General features: G+C 41.5%; 2 protein-coding genes and 1 long non-coding RNA gene across 8 annotated transcripts in view; 2 read left to right on the forward strand and 1 right to left on the reverse strand.

The window, feature by feature from the left end:
• Window positions 1-21087, forward strand: part of TACC2 (transforming acidic coiled-coil containing protein 2) — a 129291-nt gene extending 108204 nt beyond the window's left edge. For all 3 annotated transcript variants that reach the window (XM_040605653.1, XM_040605650.1, XM_040605652.1), the window contains 7 exons: window positions 5844-5987; window positions 6921-6997; window positions 11482-11525; window positions 17622-17782; window positions 18345-18451; window positions 19545-19665; window positions 20587-21087. In XM_040605653.1, the coding sequence (XP_040461587.1) occupies window positions 5844-5987; window positions 6921-6997; window positions 11482-11525; window positions 17622-17782; window positions 18345-18451; window positions 19545-19665; window positions 20587-20652 (720 nt within the window). In that variant the 3' untranslated portion in view covers window positions 20653-21087. The remainder of the gene's footprint in view (window positions 1-5843; window positions 5988-6920; window positions 6998-11481; window positions 11526-17621; window positions 17783-18344; window positions 18452-19544; window positions 19666-20586) is intronic.
• Window positions 580-5835, reverse strand: LOC121093425. Its single transcript, XR_005829570.1, has 3 exons — window positions 2143-5835; window positions 1377-1520; window positions 580-1289 (listed from the first exon to the last, which is right to left on the reverse strand). It is a non-coding gene; the product is annotated as an uncharacterized LOC121093425 (long non-coding RNA).
• Window positions 21088-21438: 351 nt separating the features above from the next.
• Window positions 21439-25620, forward strand: LOC121094316 (CD59 glycoprotein-like). Of its 4 annotated transcripts, none has more exons than XM_040607719.1 (4): window positions 21439-21561; window positions 21779-21820; window positions 22658-22774; window positions 23407-23541. In XM_040607719.1, the coding sequence occupies exons 1-4, from the start codon at window positions 21486-21488 to the stop codon at window positions 23454-23456; spliced, it is 285 nt and encodes a 94-aa protein (XP_040463653.1). In that variant the 5' UTR covers window positions 21439-21485; the 3' UTR covers window positions 23457-23541. The 4 variants fall into 4 exon arrangements, with proteins under 4 accessions (XP_040463653.1, XP_040463651.1, XP_040463650.1 ...); XM_040607716.1 differs by having other exon boundaries at window positions 21471-21561; window positions 23379-25620; XM_040607717.1 differs by lacking the exon at window positions 21779-21820 and having other exon boundaries at window positions 21445-21561; window positions 23379-25620.
• The last annotated feature ends 210 nt before the right edge of the window (window positions 25621-25830 follow it).

Here is a 25830-nt window from a genome sequence, read left to right on the forward strand (position 1 = left end):
AATATGGATGTGTTTGTCACCCAGGAATTGCCAGAATTATATTTTTAAATATAACATTCCATTTTTGAATGTGTTAAACATTTTTGCTATGTTCTTAATACATTTTTTTCTGTGGATTGCTCACAACCAAACACTTGACAGGAGGAGTTAGAGTTTGCTGCAATGAGGATAGAAGCCCTGAAGTTAGCCAGGCAGATTACCCTGTCTTCTTTCTGCTCCAAGGTATCTGTTTTGTGCCTGCCACGTGTGTGTGAGTGTGCACAGACTAAGAAACCGAGTGCTGCTTTTTCTTTAACAAGGTAACTAAGGCTCTCGGGGTGCAGTGCTAAGCTGTGCACACCTCGGTGTGACACCAAATAGCATGCTGAAAGCAGTACTGCGCACAGAAGTGCTGTCGCCTGCTCCACTCACAGAGTACCGCTACGTCCAGATTAACAAAAAGCAAATTTGAAGGCAAGAAGCAGACACATACCTTTTGCAGGAGACAGATTCTGCAATCCAGGTGGCCATTTGTCATTTGTCTACAGCAGGATTTTTCCTAAAAGGTTTGATGGCAGAACAATACCAAACCTGCTTCTCATAAAGATGCTATAGATTTTGACTTTGGGGACATTTTCCCTTTTGTTGGTATTTTCAGCTTGAAATCAGACACCTTAACGGAGTTTGGAAGTGAGACATTCCATCAAGTCTGCCTTCAGGCATCTGAAGAAAGGGACTACAGCAGGTTTGAAAGGGCTATAGAGTCCCAAGGAAAAAAGGCCTCCCAACACAGTGTGTCTTGTTTCATGAAGTTCTAAACTTTTTTTTTTTTTTAATTGCTACTTCCAGTTGTGCTGACTAGTTCCGCCTCAGAGTGATGCTTTGCACTGCTTTAGGGATGCATGTGGTCCTCACTGTGTTTGGAATGGGGTGGAAGAGCTTGCTCGGATGCGCTGAGTTTGGTGGTTAACCAGTTGCACAGCCAGTTTAAGATGCCCTTCATGGTACTTATCAGAAAAACAGTCGAGCCAGAAGTGTTAGTGGCTTTTTTGGGAGGTGGCATCAGCTGAATGGGATGCTGATGGGATGGCAGTGTCCTGTTGCAATGAGACATACTTATTCCAAATGGGGGGACTGCTTCTGATATGTCCTTCTCCAGTGACCTTCTTCTTCTTATACTGTCCGTTAATACGTCAGTGGGAAGTTGTCTGCCTGATCCTCTGTCATCTTGAGTTCATTGCCTCGTAACAACATTCAGGCTGGTTGTAGGGTAGAATGTCTTGGTGCATTAAAGATAAGCCATAAAGTAGCTAGTTCATAAAAGTAAAGATTAATTTTTTTTAGATTAACTGTACTTTTATGAAAAACAATGCTTATATTTGATTTATTTTGCTTACCTTAAATAGCCCATGAGCCAGCTGCACTTCCCAAAGTAAACTCATTCCTTGCAGATTTATAGGTGTTGAAAAGTATGTTGCTATAATCTTCTATTTAATCAAGAAAACATGTCGTTGTCTTCATTAGAAACCAAGCTTAACCTTCTAGTTAGGAACAGAAAGAACAAAGAAGGAAAAAATAAATGCCATTTTCATGTGTGAGCGCTGGCCTGTGTGTGTCCCCTCGCTCTGTTGCCCTGAGTGGCGAGTGTCAGAAGAGGGTGAGTGGGATCCTCTCTAGATCCCCTCTACCTCATTCTCTCTCTACCTCCTTGTCCTCCCAACACTGCTTAACATGCAGCAGTCAGGCTTTCTACCACCAGGAAACAGTCAAGATTAAACCAAGATGCTACAGGTTACACAAAAAACTTCTGTTACACATCTGCATTTTTACTACCAGCCAGCAATTCAGAAACGCACAAATTGTACTATTTTAGACTGAAAAGAATAAGTTTTTGCGTTTGTGAATCCTTGTGTGTTATCCAGGGGAAGATTCTGAGCTGCAAAAATGTTCTAATATGTATTTGGTTATGTGAAGTTATATTTTAAAGATGCTTTTAACATCATTACAGCATTTTATTTTATTTAGAACAAGTTTATAAACTCCTTAGAACTTAGAAATGGGGAGTGGATTTCATGTGGTTTTTTAAAAATGCCATTAATCTGTATAAGAAAGACAGTGAAAAAGATAAGCAGCGATGTGGAGAGAAAAATAAGCAAAACTCACCCTCTGACAGAGAACTGGCAGCCACACGTTGTCCAGTCAGTCATAGGAATGCTTTTAGCTCATTACAGTGGGTGTCACGTTAGGCTGGGAAGGACTTTTGTCCTTGTATAACTTTACTATTTCAGTGGGAGGTTGCTAATGTTAAATTAGCCTATGATGACTACTCTTGTGACCTACAGTGACTGATGGCCTGGATTAAGTATAATAGAAGCCACCAGATGACTGCAGTGACTTAAATTCAGACACTAACTGGCAGATTCCCTTCTGGTTGGTTGGTCTCCATTCTTTTCTTAATGTTGTATAATTACATTTAACATTTGCAAAACCATGTTGGGATGGGGAACGAGAATAGGATGCTAAATAAAGACACAAGCGCTTGTTATGGCAAGTTAGGTCACCTAAAATAAAGGTTAAGTACAGGCATTTTCTGCTAAGACTAGGTCTGAGAATAAGGATGTGCAATGTGTTGTTCTGACAGAGGGAAATTACTTGGCCACTCCCAAACTTCTTGTCACAGACTTCAACAACAGCAGGACTGGTCGTCTGCTTTTACATTGCCAAAGATTTCTGTCTTCCAGCACTGAGATAAGTTACTGCTCCTCTGTTAGACAAACTCCATTAGGATGTCCTGTGGGCGTTTTTTGTAGGTGCAACTTGAACAGAAAGCCAAGAGGGTTTGTGCCCACCACCCTGCAGCTGCTGAGGTGATGTAGACTTGGGTGTGGAAATAAGATCCAAGGAAAGGAAAGAAACTGAAAGGAAAAGCATCCGCACAAATGGGATTAGTGCATCATAGCTTTGGGGGGCTCTCGTGGTAGTGAAGGAAGAATATTTCCTTCAGAGACACCATTTTTTCTAGTAAAATTTTACAAGCAGAGAATGTGCCTCATACAAGAAAGGAATATGCTTGGATTTTACTTGTTTTTCAGTATATTTGCACATACAAATAGGTCTTGTTTTGCCTCCATTGACCGGTCTGCAACCACATCTGTTAAAGAGTACACCATTTGATACGCACCCAGGCAATATTTGAGTGCTTGTAAAGGGCAAGCTAATTTTCAGCAGGGCTAAATACATACTCCTCTAAACAGCATGAATAAAAACTAGTTTTCCTTTTCATTCCAGTGCCTTTCTCTATTTTCATTCAATTTGACCTTCTTGAAGCGAGGTAACTGCAGCTGGTTAGTCGATGTGCATTTATTCTCCCTCTGGTCAGATACCTGGTTTCGGTGAAAGATGCTGGGAAGAGAAGCAGCAGCGCACTGGGCTTTCAAATATTTACACTAAGATTGCAGTGACCTACATTTAGTAGTAATTCCCCTGCAGACTCTAATCTTTCTGTGCGAGGTTCAGTGACTTACAAATCCCTGTGCTTATTATTACCCCAATTAACTGCTTACCTTCTCAGCAATTAGGTGTTGAACTTAAAGCATTGACAGAGTTATTTTGGGTAATACCATCATCATGTTGGTCAGGTGATACTATATTTTCAGGATAGGAATATTTGGAGGCAGCAAATAACAGTTACTGAATTGCGCATCAGTTTTGAGCTGTGTAAAATTGTCTTGAAGTAAAATTGCAGTAAAACCATGAGGACTTTTACTGGTTGCTCCTGCCAAAGAGCCTGGTTGTGACTCATGTGAAGTGTTTCCAGAATCAGGGCAATACTGGTCGGACCACTGCTACAAGCATTTCTGCTCAGTGATTAAATTCCAAGGGTTTTTACTGTCATCTTTGGAAAATTTTAAGTTGTTTTGCATTTCATTATTACTATTCATTCAAATGCAAGAGATAACTAGAGAAAACATATTAGTGAAGTGTTGAGCGCTATGTAGAAAGTATGCATAAGTATGTATTAAATGGTTTAAATATTCATTTTTCTCTAAAAATGTTCATCATCCTGACAGTTACTTTGACACATTTTTATGTGAGCTTGAGGAAATTCGTGTTTCTTTTGGCACAATTAATATTTTCCAGCAATCTCTTTGTGGTATCTAGCAAATTAAGCTGCAGGAGGCTTTTGAAATCTGATACATACAGTTCAACAGATTGATCTTCTGGATGGCCTTTCTTCTGAGGACAGCTTTGATGATCTAATGGCTCTTTTTCATCTCTGTTATTCTTGCCTTATGTTTGAGGAGGAATTAAAGTACATCTTTTTTGAAGTTGGGATACTGAGTTAAGCCAGCAGCAGTCTTATTTATTGACTGTTTCACCTTTACTCAGATCTGTGGACAGCACCATGTGGTTTTGTATTTATGTGTTTACATAGGTGTCTGAGCTTGTGTCCCAGATGTATTTTTTCCTACGTAGTTGTAAATTGGGAGATGCTTTCAAGAATACAGGCTCTGAAATTTTGATAGATCTTGTGATGCATTTTGCTCAGGTAGGAAAGTCCACAGTATTTGAGGTTGCACCTCCTAATTGTATTGGAATTGATCATTATTTTGTGTGTTCATGATTAAATGTAGTAAAACAGAGAAGGGATGGCCTGCTCCATAAACAATTTTTTGTGACATTTCAGTTCTCCGGCCTTTTTTATTCCAGTGTTGTAAGGAGGCAGTGTTTTGGTGATGGCTGTGGTGTCAGTACTGTCTGCTCCTCTCCTCTCTGTCCCTAGTAATCCTGATTCCTTTGGCCAGTTTTGTGCATATTTAACAGAGGAGTGGAACATTAAACCCCAGCAACACGAGGGTTTATTGTGTGACCCACCAGCAGCTGAAAAAAAGAATATTTTGCTTCCCAGACCACCACAGGCAATACCCAGGCAGGCAGTCAGCATGTGCATGTGAGCTGTTTGATGGCAAGATGCAAATCATAGGTAGGGGACACAGGGACACACAGCTGTGGGGGTGCACTTGCTGCAGAGGGGTCTGCTCTCGTGGGGTTGCTACAGATCATGTCTCAAAATGTGGTGGGTTTTTTTTTTGTTTAGTATCTTCCTAACTGTCTTGTATAATCTGCTTGGTTTTTAATGTGCTGCAACTTGGATTATTTGTATATGGAATTGTTTGCAAGACTTATGCAGCATCTCAGTGTCACGTACCTCTTTTTTGCTCTCTTCCTCATTTCACATGCTGCTCTCCCTCTGCGTTAATCTGAGTCGCTGACATGAGCAAAATTGGCATCTGCAAATAAAACCTCATTTAACTTACTAATTGCATGCTAAATACCAGTGGGGCAGCAATGTCACTTGTATATTCACACTTTTTATGTAATAACATTGATGATAGATACAGTATGTTGGCAGGTCAGACCTAAGAAAGTGAGTTGTCCTCTTGCTTCTGTTTTCGTGATCTATTTTTGAGGAAGCAGAATTTCCCTTAACAAGCTCCCTGCCTCCAATTCTAATTTCCTCTGCTGACGTGCATTTCTTGTGGATGGTGTGATGAAATTTCTGCATCAGAAAGTAGTAAATTTTCTAATATAGGACCTTAAAATATTGGTGGCAAAGTGCTGTCTTTATTTTCTCTCTGTAAGGATAATATGGCTCTCTTGGTGCTTACTGTGGCTCTAAAATGTGTATTTTATGATTGCTAAACTCAGAGTTTCTTGTCAGTGTTACTGCTGTTGTAACTTAGTAGTGCACAGGATTCTGGTTCTAGCTCAGGACCCTGGTGCCTACCACTACACCCAGAAAACATGAGCTAAACACATATTTAATGGTTCATTTCTTTGTATTTAAAAAACCAAACACACAGAGAGAACCTGCTATCCCAGCAGATGTTTCCATCTCTAAAAGTGCATTGTACTCCCGGATCGGCATCTCGGATGCAGAAAGCACCACAGGTCTTCTCTACCCCCAGCAAGACTTAGACTCTGCACTACGACTTGCCAGAGCAGAGGTAATTTTCTTCAGAATTTTAAAAAGGAAATAACGTGCCCCTTGTGGTTTCCTTTCTTTCCTATTTTCTCCCAAGTGATTCATATTATGAACACTTGTTCTATTCTTGAAACCATCCCCAGCCATGCTAAAGCCGCGCTAGAGGCTACCAAAGCAAAAGGTGCTACACTGTAAGTTTTACTTTTTTTGACACGAGTGAAAAGCAGACATCATAGGAAAATAGATCTTTATTGTTTTTAACCTTAAATGTACTCTGTGCTTCTTAACATTGCTACATAATTACATAAAAATATAGAAATGCTAGAAAGAGGAATAAAAATATGTATTATACAAAGCTACATATAAGATTAGTCTGGCTAATAATAAGTATTTAAAAATGGGTACAATCCAGTGTTAGAGTATTCCAAACTTTCAGATAGATTTTGTGCACAAAAGGAGCACAAAGGTACACAGTCCTTTGAGAATAAAAGTTCATGGACACTCAGCCCTAAATATGCATGCAGCAGCAGTGGAACCCCCCCAGAGGACAGGCGAGGGGACCAGCCATATTCCAAACCCACGTACAGGAGCGTTTCGGGTTTGGCACCAGGACAAATCGGATGCCGTGTACTGTAATATAGTATTTCTGGAAAAGTGTCCTTGTTACAGTCAGGAATAGAACATGAAACAAGAACATTGCATCTACTTTCCTAAGTTAGTTTTTCAAAACTTGAGTATAATTTCACATCCAGGCTTTTTTAATTGCACCCTGCAGTCTGAAAAAGAAGAAAATCACTAGGGATGCTTACATTTGAACCCATTATGCACTTGGAAATTATACAACTGTTAATTAGAATTTGATATTAAATCAAATATTGTAAGTTATTTAATTTCCTCTTTAGTGGACCACTTAGTTTTACTGTTGCAGATTTTTCCTTTGCTTTCTTTGTCTCAGATTGTGGCCAAGGAAAGAGAAGTATCTGAGTGGAAAGAGAAATATGAAGAAAGCAGAAGGGAAGTGATGGAAATGAGGTGGGTTATTAACTTGTCACTGATCACACTGACAGAGAGTCGTGTTTCAGATTGTGGGTAGTGCACAGAGTACCACGATTGTACAACTGTTGCGGCTAGCTGCATTTGTTCTGTTAACTTTAACTGCAGGGTTTGGATTGATCCTAAGCTGATACTTTGTCTTTGCTCTGCTTGGTGGGCACCCCTGGTCAGGGTAATCCTTGAAAACTTCGATGTTGCTAATCTCATTTACATCCTCAAAATACTGAGATAAGAGAGGTCTTAAATCTAGGTTAATGTAAGGGAAGAATTTCCTTCAAGTTTTTGCTGTGGATTGCATAGTGATGTTTCTATGCCTGACTGAATGAGTCTGCCTGCAGAACTGGCAGAGCTATGCACGTGCTAATTTAAAATTCACTCTTCACAAATAGTTTTGCCAACAGAAGAGAGGATGTGAATGTTTGCAGACAGGTACAAGTAGTACAGGCTCCTTCCAGGACATTATTGTAAAAAGTTTTTTTAACAATAGAAAACAAAAACCTAGTTGCCAGTAGAAAAACATTTCCTGCAGAGGAACCAGTCTGGCCTCTGAGTGTTGACTGTCAAGGAGATTCTACACTCTTTTCTTTGAAATGAGCTGATTTTTTAATTACTGCATACACTAAACTTGATTTTAGTTAAGTAATAGTTATCTTGGATTCTGCTGTTCCATTTGAGAGCCATCAGAAGGACCCTGAGCTTTTCAGTTTATTCTAGTTGTATCTGTTCTGTTCTATTTCTCCTTGCAAACCTTCTCTGTTACATTACATTTCTGTATACTGGAACATAACTGGTTTGACCTTCTTTCCCAGCCCAGGTCCTACCACTTGCAAGGATGACAACAAAATCACTGTAGTAGGCGAGTTGCTCAAAGAATCACTATTGCTGCCCCTTTAGTCAGTTGAAAGTTTCAGCCTTTCTTTGTTTACAGTAGTAATACCATAAGAACAACATATCAATGAGCTTGACCCACTTATCCATTTGAATCTGAGAGAGTCATCAACTGCAAAAGAGAATGTATAAAAATATTTCATGGAGTCTTTAAAGCCTGTTGCTTTTTACCTTCAAACAAACAGAAAAACTGTCCCCCCCTTAACTCATAAATAAAAGGAAACTGTCAGATTATTTTAGCGCCCTTCTCTTAAGTAATAATTTCTGCAATCGCTTCTGAGACTGAATTTTTCTTCAGAATCGCTTCTGTTCTAGCACCAGCTTCTTCCCAAAATGAAATGCCTCGGTGGCTTAAAACTAAAGCCGATGAGCTGTGTCGAGTGATGACCTGCATATGCAGTTATCCTGTACTTGGGGGAGTCCGGGTAAAAGGGAACAGTGGTGCAGAACTCAGCAAATGCTAGCATGGATGCCAGGAGTCGCACATGGCGTATTTGGATAGCGGCAGCACATGGCTTTGAGCCAAAGCATCTTAAGAGGAGCATCTGCAAAAGGCAAGGGCAGCCGCTTTATTTCTTTCAGAAAACCATCTCCAGTGCCCAGCTGAATTCTCTCACCTCTCTTGCACTCTGCTTGAGAAAGGAAACAAAACGCTGGCATATCCCACAAATGCATAATGAGGCAAAATGGAGCGGAGCTGCTGCAAGCAGTCAAACCGAGGAAGCCAAGCAAGGAATGAACAAACTTAGGAATTGTGTAAGGAAAGTCTCAGTGTTCAGCACACGCTTCAGTGCAGCACTTGGTCTGTTCTTTAGAAACTGCCTGGGTGCACATGTCTGCTGGCTGCGAGCGGGCACAGACAGAGGTTACTTATTCCTTAATGAAAGGAGAGCAGGGGGTGACACAGAGCAGCTGGCACCCTGTAGATCTGTACCTTCATCTTCCTCATAGTAATTTGCTTGTGTGCCTACACTCAATAAAATGTGAAAAAAACCCCACATTATCTAAGCCATATTTCCTACAGGCACATCCCTAGAACACATGGGTGAAAAAAAATATCTGACTAACATGGTCACAAAATGATGAATTGTGCATGTGTGCACGAAGATTTTTCTTGGAAGATTAAATGTTGAAGCAGTCCATGTATGGTAAATTAGAGATGCAGCAATTAGGTACGACATAATGATACGCAAGGAGTGAAGGGATTATCTAGAGTTGCAAGCACAAAAGCATCAGTTTCACAGAAGGAGAAACAATGCTTCTTTACCCCAGTCACGGATACTCTACCTGGAATATCCTGAGTTCAGCTGAGTTTCCAGAAGAACGTCAGACTGGAGGGAATTTCACTCCAGACAACAATAGCCAAGATGAGAAGTTGTAATAATGTAGTAACTATTGACAAGCTGAACCAGGGGGCTATACCGTAATCCAAGGGTACAACCAGAGGCAGGCAAGAAATACTTAAATGTGGTTATTTGAAGGTTTCATGGATTATGTCTCAGTAGGGGAAGTCAAGCAGATGAGCTCTGAGACCCTTTGTAGCCCTGGATTTTGGTGGTGTTATGACTTCTGAAATTGCAGGAAGTCAATAAAGAGACTGAACGTCCAAGTACAAGGAGTCAGGCCTGTGCAGCGTGTCAAGCTAGGGTTCAGACGCGCCGTCACAGAGAGGAGTGATGTGGCCAGCACCCTGTGCTTCCCCAGCCGTGGTGACCTTTATTTGGGCTGCTTGACTGAAAGAGGCCTTTGACAGGTGAATCTGGAGCAAGAGTTCACTCGACTGCCTTGCTTTCCAAATCAAATATTATTAAAATTGATATGCTATTGCAGTATCCACTTCTGTTGAACAGCTGCTGCATGATTCACAGGGCTGGATGACGCAGAGAATGTGGTAGCTACCTGAACTAGTCTAAGCTGGTAAAAATAAGAAACAGATAATGTTATTTCTCTTTCCTGCCAACCTGGGTGGTGCAGCCTAGGCTGGGTAGTGCTGTAGTGTTGTAACTGTGTTCGATGTCATGTTCATTGTCCCGAGTCCTTGGCTTAATTTTCTAGGATGATAAAAGTTCCTAAAGGTGCCTGGTGTTAGAAGGATATGACATGGCTTTACAATCCTTATTGCTTACAGCAGGCTTTTGAGGTAATCTTCTTTGTACATGAAACCAATCCCTTCCTTTTAGAGGAAAATCCCGGTGGCTATCTTTGCTCTCAAAAGTGTCATTTATGGTTGAAAGAAAAACAAGAAAAAGAAAAAAGGCAATTAAAACAACAGGATTGACAGCAGGGAAAGCAGCATGGGAGCAGATCCCGGTGGAGGCAGCGGCTGGAGGCACGGCGAGCGGTGCAGAGCCAGGCTCCAGCCGCAGCACGGGGCACGGTTTCTGCCGGCAGGCTGGGCGATGTCCGCGGGCGCGCGGCTCTGAGCGCCCTGCTCTGCGCAGCGCTCTGCAGCGCCAGGGCGCGTGAGGCGCGACCGACCCTTGGGCAGTGGCCTCAGGGGTTCCGGGTCTGTTTGTGACTCCGGTTTGAGACTGGCAGTACCGGAGTTACTGCATTAGTTTTTTGGGAGCTCTGTTAAGTTTCTCCTTTCCTTACTGACTTTTGTCTCAGAATTTTCCCACATCCTTTCTGTAACCTCACCAACTGCAGCAGACTTCTCTAAAACGGAGAAAGTGAAAGCGAGCTAAGACTGCAAAAGGGACGTATTCAAATACCAGTGAGCTATTTTGAATACCCACTTCAGATGAAGTGTGGGGTAATTTTGTTTTTTTGTAGGCAGTCCTACGTGGCTTATGAATCAAAGCACAGATCAAGCTAGTCTAGCTTCATTAGCTTTATTTGGCTCTGGGAAGGGGATGGATCATCTTTCTAAATCACATTTAATCTGCTTATTTTGGCTAACCTCTTTTCGAGAAGGAAATTCAAAGCCTACCGTGAATATATGAAATAAGTCCTAAAGGTAACATTTTGCCGCCTCTGTTTCAAAAGCAGATTTGGGGAATAGGACACAATGGATTTTGTGCTACATAATTGAATATTTTGGGCTTGTTCTCTTAAGTGTTAGTGGATCGTTTAGTCACATTTGGAGAGTGGAAGATTAGATGTATTTTGGATGAGGGCCAACTATACTTCTGTTAGGTTTACCTGCTGCCAGTTGTAACTTTACTTAACATTTACGTTAAAAATAAGCAAACACAGACATGTGAAGAGGGAAGGAAGTTATGGAAAAATCAGACTCCATGTAACTCCTGAATTAGTCCAGTGTGATTGTGGTTATATTTAAATTGTGACTGGTCATGTACTTTGGGCGTGTTTCAAATAACAGAACTTGTTTCAAAGCAATCCCTTTTCCCTCCCCCCACCTATGTTGATATATACAGAGAGTTAAAAATCGGGTGCAACGGTTAAGCTGTCAGTTATATTGGTTACTTATGTAATAAGAAGCATATTAAAGTGTGAAGGGGTTCTGCATCTCTTTTAAAATACCACAGTTATTAAGTGGCATTATTTTCTAAATAAGCACTAGAAATTATGATGTTTGTGAAAAGCTCTTCTTTTTTTTTTCCCTCTTACAGGAAAATAGTTTCAGAATATGAGAAGACGATTGCTCAGATGATAGGTAGGTGTTTCTACTCTGAAAGACACTATCCTCCACTCTGATTTTCTGAAGCGAGCCTACAAACATGGTTGAAATCGGTGGGCTTCATTTTGGTGCTAGCTACATCTGCTGATGCTGCTGGGATTTGTAAATGCATCTGTGGACGTCAGCGCGTGCTGCCAGGTTCTGATGAAAAGCTAGGGCGTCATTGTACAGAGAGCCCCGAGGCAGTCCAGGTAATACAGAAAGGTCAGGGCTTTTGCTTCTGCATCAAAGCAAACTGTCCCGTAGGAAACGTGTTCAAATGCTTTGCCCAGAATTCATGGGTATCTCGGGGAGAGACTTTCAATGACCTACAAAACCTTTATTCATCCACTCATAACTCTTTAATGGGAGGTACCAAACTTAGCTCTTCACAACAACAAGGATTATCTGTGCTAAGTGCATTGGTCAGACCAAAACCTGGATTAACTCCAATCCCAGCTGAGAGATTATGAGTGGCCAGACCACCTCCCCAGTTATTTACTGATGTAAGGGTGTCCTTTAAGGTCTAAATTATGTTTTGCCTTACAATAAATAGAATATGCCTTTGTTAACAGCATGCCCCACAAATGAAAAATGTTATGTGCAGTACCATTTCAAAGTCAGGGGTTGCAGAACTCATGTGCTTCCTTGGTCCGGGAGGTCGGGCCCCTGGGATGTGAATTTAAAGCCTCCTAAGATTTCCAAAGCTCTTTTTCTTAGGCCAGCTATAGGAAGCATTGGTGGTTTGTGCTGCCCTGTACTGCTTCAGCTCGAGAAATCTCCCAGAAAAGCGAATGGCTGAGGGGGGTCGTGGGCTCTCTATGGCCCAAGTTGCTGGGAAGAGCAGGAAAGGAAGCAGCGGGTGATGAGAAAGCAGGACCAAGTTCATCTGGACAAGCTGGAGTGAAGCAGCAGAGAACTGTGAAATGTTGTTAAAAGCCATCAGGAGTGACCTTCAAGTTAAATCTGGGCTGTGAGATGCAGGAGAAAGGCTAGCCTAGCTCTCGATATCCGCGAGCAGGGAGTGTTAGGAATCCAGGCTACATGCACTGTGTTTATTGAAAAACAGAAAGAAATTATCCCTCTTGCTCCCCTTGAGAGAACTGTCACAGACAGTACAGCGTGCCAGGAACACAGCAGGTATACCTGCACCTTTCTAAAAAGTTTTTAACAGGGAAGGATTTTTATTACAGCTATAAACGTACCCTATTGTTCTGCCCTTTTTAAAATCGGTGGCTTCCCCTCATCTGCAGTCTGTATTGTGTGACCCCCAAATTTTTGGTTTCTTTTAAATTGTTTTATTCAGTTAATGCTTGAGCTGTGTTTACATACGTTCGTAGGAAATTTGTTAATTTTTTACCCAGAGGAGGGGGGAGGCAGTTCAATGTGTGATGCTTTTGCTGCCTTCCTGCGTTTCTCAGCCGTTGGGAGACACCCCAGCCTCCTTTCAAGGGAAGGGAAAAACATGTCTATAAATAAATAAATAAGCAAATTATTGTTATATTATTAATAATAATACCCATAATAGTACAATATGAAATAAAATAAATAGCAAAATATATAAGAATAATATACAATAATAATATGCCTGGCTTCATTTTCTATGGTGTTACACCTCCATTGCCTTTTGTATGTACAACTGAGCAAATCTGCCTGCCTTCTGACATAGCGTCTGTCATTCTTGTCGTGCAAGTGTTAAAATAGGAGTGACCAGAGTATGCAAAGAACTCAATTCACTTTGGTTTATACTGCTCTGGTATGGCTTCATCCCTGAACCTGGCCATTCATACGGACAAGCACAGGACTTGTCCTTTTTTCCCAAGCGTATGCATATAGCTAGCAACAGAAGATCCTTTTTGATAATGAATTCAAATTCTATTTTTGAGAAACAGATCTTTTTTTAAAAAAAACCCAAATTGTGAGACTGCAGTGCAACAAGAAGGTCTAGAATAGGAGCCCTAAGGCACAGGCACAGCATAAAATTCTATAATTGCCACTTCCTCTTGTTGCAAAGAAATGCAATGTAATTAAAACATTGGGCCACTGACCACTGAGGAAATAGAAAGATCTTTAAACTTCAAGTTCAGGGTATCAGTCAGAGCCTTTCAAATGATCCGTGCAGGTTTTTAAGAGCTATGGCTATAAATCGTGTAATTCGCTGTCCATTTGCAAAGGAACTGAAACAACAACAGTGACACGGAGAGCATGTGTTAATTAGAGCAGTATGCAAATTCTGCAGCATGGTTTCTTCTCCCTGCATTTAATGTAAATTTTTGATCTAATTGTCCCACTTTCTCCTGTCATTTGTCATAAGTTACTGTCGCTTCTGATAAAGGAATTCGCTCATCCAAGTGCCGTGTAGTGGTGGAAAATGGTTGTCTGTGTGCTATTTGCATATACCTCACAGAACTATTATCACAACGATGCCTTAGTACTAAAGCAGAATAAGCATTTTAACAAAGGAAATGCCTGTGCTGCTTCTATTTATGATTTAACCCTTCTGAGCTATTTATACAGCCCTGTTGGGAGGGCATTGCAAGTGAACCAATTTCACAAATCCCTTTCATGAATATGCAGTGTGGTTGGTAGGTCCTGCTCAGCTTTTAATAGGTCGTCATACGTGTGTATAACAAATATTGACAATATTCCGTAATAACAATATATGATTGTGTATGTTTTCCTATAAAGGCACTGAAAACATGCATTGCGAGCAGTAGTTGCCTTTGATTGCAAGGGCTGTGGAAGGTCTGGTATTCGCTGCCACAGATGTGCAGAACCCAGCATACCCGACCCAGCTTATGCAATTAGCTTCGTACCACACTGTGCAGCCAGAGCTCGCAAGCTGTCAGTGAAGAGATCCCTGCTAGTGGCTCTTTGCCTGTTTTTTTACTGGCGCTTTAACTTTTTTTTCCTTTTTTTGTTACACTTGCCTCGGCAGCCCTTAACACATTCTTGTTTTTACTGAGGAGGGAGAAGAAAGAACAGGCGTCCCAGGCTAGCCTGCTGCTTGTGCTGCTGCTTTGCTGACCGTTGCCCAAGTTTTGCAGCTCATGACTGCGTGGCACTGACAGCCCTATGGAACGGAGCCCGCGTAGCCCCGATGTTCACTGCACCCCACCCTACACACACCTTGATCACAGCCGCCCACAGTTCCCTTCCAAAATCCCTGTCGTGTATTTCCTTCTTGTTGATGGATTTGCAGTGTTGGGGTTTTTTTATGTTAGAAATGTATCCTTATACTTGTGCATTTAAATACATAATTAAATTCTCATTATGAAAAACAAAGAGATGTTATGCTTTGTGCATTACAGGTTGTTGCATTACTTATTTTCTGCTTTCCTAACAATTCCTGATTTTCTGTTTTGCTTCCGTTTTTGTTGCTTCTTGCTATTTGCTTGCAAAAACAAAACAGGCAAGCCTGGTAAGTAAAGCTTTTCACCAACTTTCACACCAGCATTTTGCATTTTTCATTTCTTTTGCTTTTGTTCTCTGTTTGCTGCATTCCCATTAAGTAATGTAAGTAATACTGAGCTGAGCCTGAAAGCGGATCTGCTGTGGTGGTGCTCTGATTCTGTCAATTTGGATAGTGTTAGTCCTGAGCATACTGCTGTTATTGTTGGTGAGTTGCGGGCAGTGTGTGTTGCAGACATGGAAGCCATTTAATTAAAATATTTTAATTGCATAACCTCATAATATCTTTAGAAATAAGTATCTGTAACTGCTTAACTTGACTGGCAGACTTATTATCAGCACAGTTCCACTAAGCAACCTTTTCATTAAAGCTAAATCATAGTCTTAGGAAATATCACGTGGATCTTCTAGTCCCTCTCCAGCCAGCTGCCAGTTTCTGTTTTCTGTAGTGTTTAACCTCTTTGGTTTAAAATGTATTTTAACTGTTATCTGAGACTACCAGATGCCCCATTCCTAAAGCTCACTGGAAAATTTTCCTCTTTTCAGTATAATTGTCACTCCCCCAGTATAAATTCCTGTGTTCCCCTTGGAATGAGAGCCTCAGCTCGCAGCCTGGCCCCTGGACAGCCTTAGCACGTAGAGGAAGGGAGAGGAGCAAAGGAGCATTGGCTGTCACTTGCCCTGAATTCCCGTGGGCAAGTTGAAGTGGGGCTGGGGACGAGTGTGCGAGGAGCTGGTCCAGCTGAGGGAGAGAGAAGGGCACCACGATGCACAGGAAGAGGAAGAGCTCAGTAGCTGCCAGGGAGTGAGTCACGAGTTACTAACTTTCTAGACTGCCCTAGAAACAAGTAAAAAGGAAGTTGCTACAGTACCACAGGCAGCAGTCTCAGAACAAGTAAAGTTGTGACATTAAATCAATTTGAGTACATTACATGATGATGCCAATGGATCCCTTCCCCTGTGTGGAGCTGCAACGACAGAGGTTTTGCCAGGATCCTGCCAGGAAGTGTTCTGCAGTTAAGGTGGACGGTGTGCAATCTCCAGTGTGAGCAGGCAAATCTTGTGCTGGAACACAAGGTGACAGCTTCTCAGATTTAGATAAATAAATGAAAATTGACAAATGGTTTTCTCATTTTGCTTGGGAATACCATCATTTTGCCATTACAGGTGATCACAGAGTGTCTTTAAGAAGGAAAATAGAGAATAATGTTTATTTTTTATGAATGTTAAATGGTGTCAAACTGATGTGGCATTACAGGGCTCTGGGTTTCTCAGTTCTGCCATGTGAAAGCTGTTCATTCACCACTAAAATAAAGGTGTTACAGCTTCCAGTGCTGCAAACTCAGTGCAGGTCCTGAGAGCTTCTCTGGTTCTTTCTATCTTCTGCATCACATAGAGCAAAAGAAGCTCAAGTCAGGCTCTGCCCCAGCAAGATGCTGGCAGGGGGCACACGGGGGGGCACAGAACACAGCCAGCATGAACTGACACACAGTGCGGAACCCGTGCTGCTCTGGGCTTAGTTAGGCTAGGAAAAAAGTGTATAAAAGGATTGAATATGCAAAAGGAAGAGATTAATGCCAGTTTGGGAATTGACAGTATCAACTTTGACATTTCAGAGCTGACCAGCACTATGAAATATGTAATTCAGATGAAGTCTTCTATTCAAATTAAAAAAAAAAAAAGCTCTTGTTTAGTTCTTTATCTTCCAAAATAGAAAGGCCTGAATGAAAAGTTGTAGATTCAGAAATGCCACGTGTTTTTTACGTGGGAGAACTTGCCTTATTTTAGTTTCTGTCATAGACAAAGGAAAATGGTAATATAAAACTGCGATGTTCTGCGGGTTCGTTTTCATTTCCATATCTTTCAAAGTAGCCATTAAAACATGGACACAAGGATCATATCTTAGGATGTGAAACAAACAATGAAGCATTTTGGGAGACTATGCCAAACCTTTTCTTCCAGTGTTAGACGGGTATTCCAATTTATTACTATGTCAGCTCCTTTGAAAAGTTCTCTTCACGTGGATTTGGACTCCTGTCATGTTCTTCCCCCCATCCCTACCTTAAATTTAACTATACACAGGAGAAGCTTGGAAGTCTGCAGAAAGAGACCAGAACTTAGAAAGCGTGTCTAATGTTAGATCTCCTTTCTGCCACTTGTTACAGTAATCCTAAGAGTGGAAGTCTGCAAAACACTGTTTTTCCAAGGGAACGATTTGGGTTGAATTCCATTAAACAAAGTTCTGCCTTTGTACAGGATTAGAAGAGGTGCCAGGAGATGACAAGCATGTATCAGCAATGGCAAATAATTGATTGCCAGTGCTAGTAATATGCATAAATGTCCTTCAGCTAGTGGCACCCTCAGGCAAACAAGCAAAATCCAACACCTGCCTTTTTCATGGGAAAAGCTGAGTTCAGTGTGAAATAAATCATCAGTACAGAGAGAGAATCACGTTTTTCCCCAATGTCAAGATACTTAAATATCACTGTATTTAGCAGCTTTTTTCCAAAACAGGATTGTGTCTTTGTATTAAAATGGCTTTTTTGGATCCCACAGACTTACTAATACATAACGTAGAGCACAGTATAGTAGAAACTATAGCTGATAGCGAAATCGGTGTTCTTACTACTATTACCCTTCTGAAAATTGCTTTTCTTCCTACCCCTCTCTTCTTTCTAACAGAGGATGAACAGAGAGAGAAATCTGTCTCCCATCACACTGTTCAGCAGCTGATAGTGGAGAAGGAGCAAGCTTTGGCAGATCTGAACTCAGTGGAGAAATCACTGGCAGATCTTTTCAGGAGATACGAAAAAATGAAAGAAGTATTGGAGGGGTTTCGGAAGGTGAGTCATGTTACAGTCTCCTGCTTTAAAGAGCAAAGCTGGGCAGGTGTCCGTGTCTGTTCCAGTCAATTCTGATGTACTGCATCAGGCTGCCGAGTGCTGGGGGGAGGGAGAGCATAAATGCTTATTTACGCCTCTGTTTTGGAGCAGCTCTTAAGAGATGAAGATTTTAGACAAGAGTAACTTGCTCCCATCTGTGTCACTGCAATTTCAATAGATGTCACATAACTGTGGGACTTAAGCACGTGTCAGGGCTGGCTTCTGGACTGAGCATTCCGTTAAAACCTGGGATGTGAATTCCTCAGGTCAGAGGTTATGCCTAAAGCGTGTGACATAACATAATCCTCAGATAAAGGATTGCAGCCATGTTTCAACTGCAAACAGAAGAATTGTAAAGCTTTTTTACATTGCGTAATACTGCTTCAGGTGGCCTCTGTGTGGTGGTCTCAGTATTAAAATAAAGGTGCAGCCCTTAAAATACCTGAATGTGACTCCCGCAAATAGGTGCCTGTCCTACACGTCAACCTCTGGTATTAAATTTACTGTAATCTTCTCATTTAAGAATGAAGAAGTGTTAAAGAAATGTGCACAGGAATATTTATCCCGAGTAAAGAAGGAAGAGCAGCGGTATCAAGCGCTCAAAATTCATGCTGAGGAAAAACTGGACAGGTAATGGATTGTACCCATCTCTTTTCAGGAGTTCATGCTGCGGGAAGATTCCTGTGGCTGGACCTTGCATCCCAAACCTGCTCCTTCAGCAGGCAGAGCACAGGCTGCCCTGTGGTGGAGGGTGGAATTAAGTGCCCTAATGGGAATTTGTGTAATGTGCTGGTGTTTCTTCCAGCTCCTGACCACATAGAACACCTTACATTTCTGTCTTTATCAAATGTCTCTGTTTCTTTAACATATTTTCCAGGGAAGATCAAGAAAGAAGCCCTTAGTTAGGTTTATGCAGCTGTGGAGGGCTGTGCTGCACCTGCAGCCAGAATTCCTGCCCCCAGAGATTTGCTCTTGCCCCTGTGCTGCGTTATTGCCCCCACATCAGTCAGCAGAACGGAAATGGAAGTGCTGCTCCGCTGTTCCGGCACAGAACCAGGCAGGCAGTCTCTCCCTGAAGCTGCATCCGCCCAACTTGTGCTGAGGGCGACAAGGAATAGTTGCACAAAAGATCGTACCAGCTGTGCGCGGGCAGTAACTCCATAAGCCGCTGTTAAGGAGCGAACATCAGATTGTGGCTCAAGAGAGGCAGTTCTGGCTGATTTTTTTTTAAATATTTTTTTTCTGTGTTTTCATGTAATGACAAATTCGACATTTCTAGGAATTACATTCAGGACTCATATTACAGTCCCCTAGATGTTTTCAGAAATGTCACTAGGATTGATCAGTGCCTGAAACAAAGTAAGACTTGGATTTGCTTTCCAGCTGTTGTCCCAGCTGTTGGTCTAGGCTGTAAGAACTGGCAATCAGGTGTAGAAACTGCCGTAGAACGCTTCCACCCAATGATATTTGTGACCCCAGCACAGATATCTGAGAGAAGCATGAAGGGAACAACACAGGCATTAAGAAAAGACCTTGCAGCCTCCACTGAGCAAGAGAGCAAGTCATGGAAAGTCTCTAGGGACAAGTCTCAGAATACTTTCAAAGACAGGCAGAAAGCAGCCCTGCCCTCACCACCCACCGGTTAAGCTGCAGTCCATCCTTCAGTACCCGCTGTCCTTTCCTGTATACAGCCTGAGGTGACAAAAATCTGGTTTTTTTCTAGAGCCAATGCTGAAATTGCACAAGTGAGAGGCAAGGCTCAGCAAGAGCAAGCGGCGTATCAGGCCAGCCTTCGTAAAGAGCAGCTGAAAGTGGACGCATTGGAAAGAACACTGGAACAAAAGGTACATGGCGGTTCAGCTCTCTTAACGCAGAAATCAATGAGATGACCAAAGTTAAGCGAAATTTCCCCAGAGTGGCCGCATCCAGCTCTCCTCTGGAGCTGGGACTGCAGCCAGGGTCTGCCTGAGGACCTGTCTTGCCCCTCACCCGCAGCTGGCCCGGCAGCTCCCTGGCCCCAGGGAGAAGAGCAGCGTTGCCCAAACCTTTACAACATCAGCTGCGCACACAGGCTGTTCAGGGAAACGGACCCTTCTGCCAGGGGTCAGGGCTGATTCAGACAGGCAGAGCTGCCTGTGCCCCCGCACAGTCTTAAATCTTTCTCAGGTTTAAGATCTTGGTTTAGTTCTTCTTTCAGTTTTCGTTTCCATTTTTAGTTTCATCTGCCATTCCAGTGCTAGCTTACGTGCCTTGACTGTTAACAGAGGCAAAACGATGGGATACAGGTCTGCGCGGCTTAGGGAAAAGGTGTCTGTAGGAAATCCCTGTTTATATCTCACGCTCCATAGCTCAGCGGAGGAGCTTGTCAGTACAGTACGGCTCGCCCTTGCTTAGAACCCCTGGAAAACGGTGAAAATAATGCTGTACAAGTGCAGCCTGGCAACAGGTTTGCGCTGTGTATGATTGTCTTGTGCTAGGAATGACTGCTGTAAAGCTGTCTGCTTTAGCGCTACACTGTGCTTACTGGAGTGGGAGGAGCGGTATGTGGAATTAAGTAAGCGTATTGTTTGAATGCACTGCGCATAACTGTACTATGTATGGTATACATCTATGTATGTCTCTCTCTATATTGATACTCTGTTGTCAGTATTGGAGAAAAGTTAATTGTCCCACACTTCTCCCAACGGTTGGATAGTTTAAATAAAATACTCATCGTAATGCAACATTATTTTTCATAATACTTAATATTGCCTTTTATTTTCCAGAATAAAGAGATAGAAGAATTAACAAAGATTTGTGATGAACTGATTGCCAAAATGGGGAAAAGCTAACTTTTAACCAAACTTCTGGACTTCGATTTTGAGTGCAATATGACCATTGGCACACTGATGTCCATACATTTATGTGGACAGGTTATATTTTCACTTTTTCGTATGCACTACTGTATTTTCTTTCTAAATAAAGTTGATTTAATTGTATGCAGTACTAAGATGACTATCAAGAATTTCTTGCTATTGTTTGCATTTTCATAGTATAATTCATAGCAAGTTGATCTCAAAGTTCCTGTATCAGGGAGATTGTCAAGTTCTCTAAGAAATTACAAATTGCTGATCCTAGCCTTCCCTTTGTACATGAGTTCCCATGTTGGATGTCTTTTGGATTTAATATAAACATGTATTACTTGCATGGGGACTCTTGCCTTAAGGAGTGTAAACTTTATCTGCATTTGCCGATTTGTAAAATAAAATTAAAAATGAAAAAAAAAATGCATGTCACTTAAATGAAATTCTCTATTGTAAATAAATTTTTTTCGTTGAAAGTTGAAGAGAAGTATGGCTTCATTTTATCTACCTCACTTGCTTACTTCACATGCAGTGCCAGATACAGCAGCTCTTATTAATGAGTTCCTTCGCAGAAAGCGCTTCATGGGTCGCTGCTTGGAGCTCTCCGTGGGTCACAAGAATATACAGCTTATGTGCACGTATCTGTGTCTGTATCTTCTTCTCTCTATACATATATATATATATATATATGCTAGATTTGAACCGCTCTGAGGTCTCGAGCCTAGGCTTAATCCTCCGAAATGTTTAATCCTCTAACCCTGATCCAGCAAATCCCGTAGGTGAATGTAACGAGGCTGCTTGCATGAGTTGAAGGCTGTGACATGCGGTGGTGGGATGGTGGGTTTTACGCGTATCTATCACCGAAAGGTGGCTGCGTTTTCTTCTTCCTGCTGCTGGGTGAGTTTGCCTGCAGGGTTTGTGGAGATGGAAAGACGTGTGATTAGAAGTACAACCAGAGTAAGCTAGATAAGTAGCATTCTCGCACACCTCTTTATCCTGTAAGTTATCCTCTGCAGAGGATTAGGTATGTAAGATAAGCATTAAGGCTTCAATAGCAAACAAACTGCTTTCTTTGCCTAATGGTACATCTCTTGGATCTTCATGATGTGGACAGTCTTCAGCCTGGTTCTTGTCAGCTCCCTTTTTGTACTCAAAAGTAAGTCAACTCCCTTTCCTTTGTTATTTATTTTTCATTTCCTACTTGAGGCGTGGCTGAGCCTCTTCGCTGTTCCGGGCTTCTCTCCTGAGTCTGTTCGGTTTCAGTTTATTTTGTGTATGTGGTTGGCAGTGCAGAATTTCACCAGTGCTATGAAATGTAAATGTCAGGATGTAAGGTAACGAATTTAAATGCGTGTGTCCCTATGGACCGCGAGTGCTTTCTGCTCTGCAGGTTTCAACCATGGTATCTTAAATAATATTTGAAATTCGTGCTTGCCTTTGAAAATGCCTCACAGTTTGAACAAGGAAAAGGTACAGGACTGAGTTACGGTTGCAATGTTTAAAGAAAAGCAAAACTTAAGAAACACTGTTGTGCCAGCCAGCCGGAGTGGTACTCTAGGAGGAACTGAAATACGGACCACAGTGTGATTTCGCACATGTACAATGACTTTTTCGTGGTACTGTGGACCAAAGATCATGAGGGAAGGTGGGGGGAAACATGATACTCCCAACTTGTTACAGTGGACTCTGCTCTGAAAATGTTGCAAGGAGGTGTGGATACAATTACAGAAGATCAGATGTTCTTGGATTATTTTAAGTGAATTGTAACAACTAATATGTGGCTGATTATTTTTTATGTTTAAAATCAGTATCTGGACCACTTCTAAAAAAGAAATTATGATAGAAATTGCAGAATCTTCAGATTTTTTAAAACCTTTGCAATTTTTTGCATGTGCTTCCAACAAAATTAGAAGGACTGTGCAGCTGATATTTTAAAATATTTTTTGTAAACTAAACACTACAGTGATAAGTGGTCTTTCTTCTTTAATGCCAGGTGAGGCACTGCAGTGTTACACCTGTGTAGGTTCTAGTGATGAAGACTGTAACAGACAAGGAACTCAGCAATGTCCAGGGCATTCAGATGCATGTGCGGTCATTAGAGGACAAGGAAGTAAGTAGTCACAAACAGTTCAGACTCATTACATTTTTAATAATAGAAATAAATAATCAGTGTTGGAAAAATAAGAGTGTATGGTAAGCTAAGGAGAAAAACAAAGGTAAATATTTCCTCTCAAAACAAACCCTATTAATAAATCTCAATCCCTAATTTTATTGGTTTAGCAGCAATCTAATACAAAATCCTGTGGAGTGTGATTTGTCAGTGTGCTGTGACGAGCTTTATCCGTGCTGTGTCAAAGCTGTAAAAAAGCACTATAAGTATTGCCCACTTCTTATTTAAATCTATCATTTTAAAGTGAAATGACTTACCTGGAAATTAGGAAGGAAAAGCAGCTAATGAGGCACTGAACTTGAGCACGCTCAGAGATATTTAAGCTGTATCAGTTGCATCCAAGATAAATTGCAATTATTTACCTTGAGTGGGAACTCGTTAGTGTGCTGTAATCTGATGCAGTTATATTCGTTTACTTGTAAGGGACAGCCAGACCTAATGTTGTTCAATATTGGATGGTTGGGTTGGTGCTGAGGGCATGTGGGCAGGAGCAGGTGGCCATGAACGTGCAGGTCCCTTTGGGTTCAATGTGGCTCTGTTCCAGGTGGCATTATGAAGTCCTGTTCGTTCAGGTCCTTCTGCGAGCGGGCCAGGAGGGACGGATCCAGAGCGCCTGGAGTGAGCGTTCACTGCTGCTACTCAAACAACTGCAATGCAAAAAGCTTGGCTTCGAGAGTCACCACCTCCACGAGCTACTTCTCCCTCCTCATCTTTACATTGCTGTGGCATCCGTTGTTGAAGCTGACATGAGGGGCTGTGGGGGAAGACTATCCTGAAGCAACAAGTCTGCCTTCTCAGAAAGGGATGATTACATTTCCTAATTATGTTACTCCATGTACCATATTTCTCAGTAGGCAAAAAGCAGTAGGCAGACCTGACAGATGTTCAGATAAAAAAAAAATTGTTGCATCCGTTTAATATGTCTTGAGCTATATGTAAGAAATGCTGTCCTCTTCTTGTTTATCATAAGGGGTGATTGTGCGTATATGTAACATTTTCCTACAATTTAAATGTTTGTATGTATCTTAGCTGCAAGTAGCTTTCCAGGAGGATAAAGGACCAGTATCTTCCAAATGCTGTTTACTGTTGGCAGACATTCAGAAGCAAGCTAAAATTTTCAAGCACAAAGTGACTGAAAATTCTAGCAAGCATTTCAGAGAAAATTTGCAAATTAGACAAAGCCAGAAAACTCAAAATAAAGATGATTTAGTATTAATACAAACTGGTAAGAGAAGGTCATTAAGAAAACAATGCATGGAAGTATGTTATATTATGTATATTTCCTGGGGGAAAAAAACAAACTTCCAGTCTTCTCTTTTCTGATCCTTTGAGAATCATACCACGGCACTGGAAGAAGAAGGGAAAACGAGCTTTGAAGTTATTTTGAACTGGTCAGCTCTCTCCAAAGGTCAGCTTGTTCTATCTCTACTGCTGGTTTTGAGAACAAGTGATTAATCCCTGTTTTGTAGGCAAATTGTAACTTGAGTAATAAGGTTTTCATTTATCCAAATTCTTCTTGTGGTTTCAACTATGTAATTAAATCTTCACTGTCCTAAACTTCATTCTTTGAGAGTAAGAGTATGTATCTCCCCCTTCAATGACGTGATTGAGTTGATCTGTGGTGGTTTACGTAGCCTTTTCATTTTGCAAAGTGAGCGAAATTGCTTGGAGATCTTTAGAGATATAAGGAACTAAATCAACATTTTCAATAATCCCATTCATTGTAGTCTCACCAAGTAAATGATCCAGAATGGGCCGCATCACAGAAGGCCACTGTGTGTCACTAGCTGGCAGGCAGGTGGTCCTTGGAAGCAGTTGTGTTGAAACCAGGCAAGACGAGAAGTGACGTAACGCATGATGTGATAGCGGTCTATGATATTGGGGAGCGGGGTGGCACCTGCTTTGCTTCAAACCTCAGAGGGACAGGCAGGCAGAGGAGTGGGATCTGTAGATTTTAATGCCCGGCTGTGATGACTGGTCTGATCTCTGGCACACAACACCCACAGGACTGGTTTAAAGTCCAGCTGGTGTAATTGAAGTAGAGGTGGTCTTTCAAGTTCTAGTTTTAGTTGTCCATTTGGAGAAAGTCTGGTCATCAGGTTTATGGAACTCACAAAATATGTGGCAAAGTAGCTTCTTCACTAGCTTTGTGTTGTGACTTTTTTTCAGTATAATTCTTTGAAAAATCAGTTCCAGGCAGTGTGTCATAGAATTCTGCACATTCACAAAACTTTGATTAAGGCTGCAAACTTTAGAGAGCTTCTTCAAGTGAAATCAGTGAAACCTACGTGTAGATATAACCCTAGCCTGCCTTGTAGTTATTGCCTGGCACACGGGCAAGTCTGTCTCCTTGTTTTATTGTACTCTTTGCTCCGTGTGGATCCTTTCATCAGCTCAGGTAGGCTGTGGCTTCAGACTGGGACTGTTCTTCTGGGTTTTTGTTTGCACGGGCTCTCAGACAAGGCGATTCTGGTCTGTGCTTAGTCGTTAGGCATAGGTCTGATAAAGCTGTTGATTGTAAAGATTGCAACAATGCAGCAGATCCTGGCTGAGAATGTTTATTTAGACTTAAATGTCTGTGTAAAAATCACTTATGTTGGTTTAAGTATTTCTCATTTCATTCTCAGCTTAAATCAGTTCCTTCAATATCTTCTGCTACAGGAAATACTATTGATTGTATCTTTGTTTTCTGATTGTTCTGTAATGATAAATCTGTATTGAATGTGATCTCTGTGTATGCTCAGTGCATTTTCTTCATGAGAAAATAAAATACAGGCAGTGGCTGACAACATCTCTTGATAAAAAAACTGCATCTTTTAATGGGGATTTCCAGTTGCATCTGGCAGTCTGTTTTCCAGCAGGAATTCTGGAATTTTTTTTCAGTGGGATGTATTTCTTAAATCTGTTAGATAAACTAGTGAATGCTGATAGTTTTCTTACTGTGATATTTCCATGATAAAAATAAGAAGGTAAGGCTCTATCCTCTTGACAAACAC

This window comes from Falco naumanni, chromosome 9, assembly GCF_017639655.2.
Source record: "Falco naumanni isolate bFalNau1 chromosome 9, bFalNau1.pat, whole genome shotgun sequence".
NCBI lineage: Eukaryota > Metazoa > Chordata > Aves > Falconiformes > Falconidae > Falco > Falco naumanni.

Excerpts from the sequence above, each read along its gene's own strand:
- LOC121094316 (XM_040607716.1), top strand. The coding sequence starts at position 21,486 with ATGCGGTGGTGGGATGGTGGGTTTTACGCGTATCTATCACCGAAAGGT. Across the intron at positions 21,821-22,657 it reads CTCCCTTTTTGTACTCAAAA|GTGAGGCACTGCAGTGTTAC; the intron begins GTAAGTCAACTC and ends CTTTAATGCCAG. Across the intron at positions 22,775-23,378 it reads GGTCATTAGAGGACAAGGAA|GTGGCATTATGAAGTCCTGT; the intron begins GTAAGTAGTCAC and ends GCTCTGTTCCAG.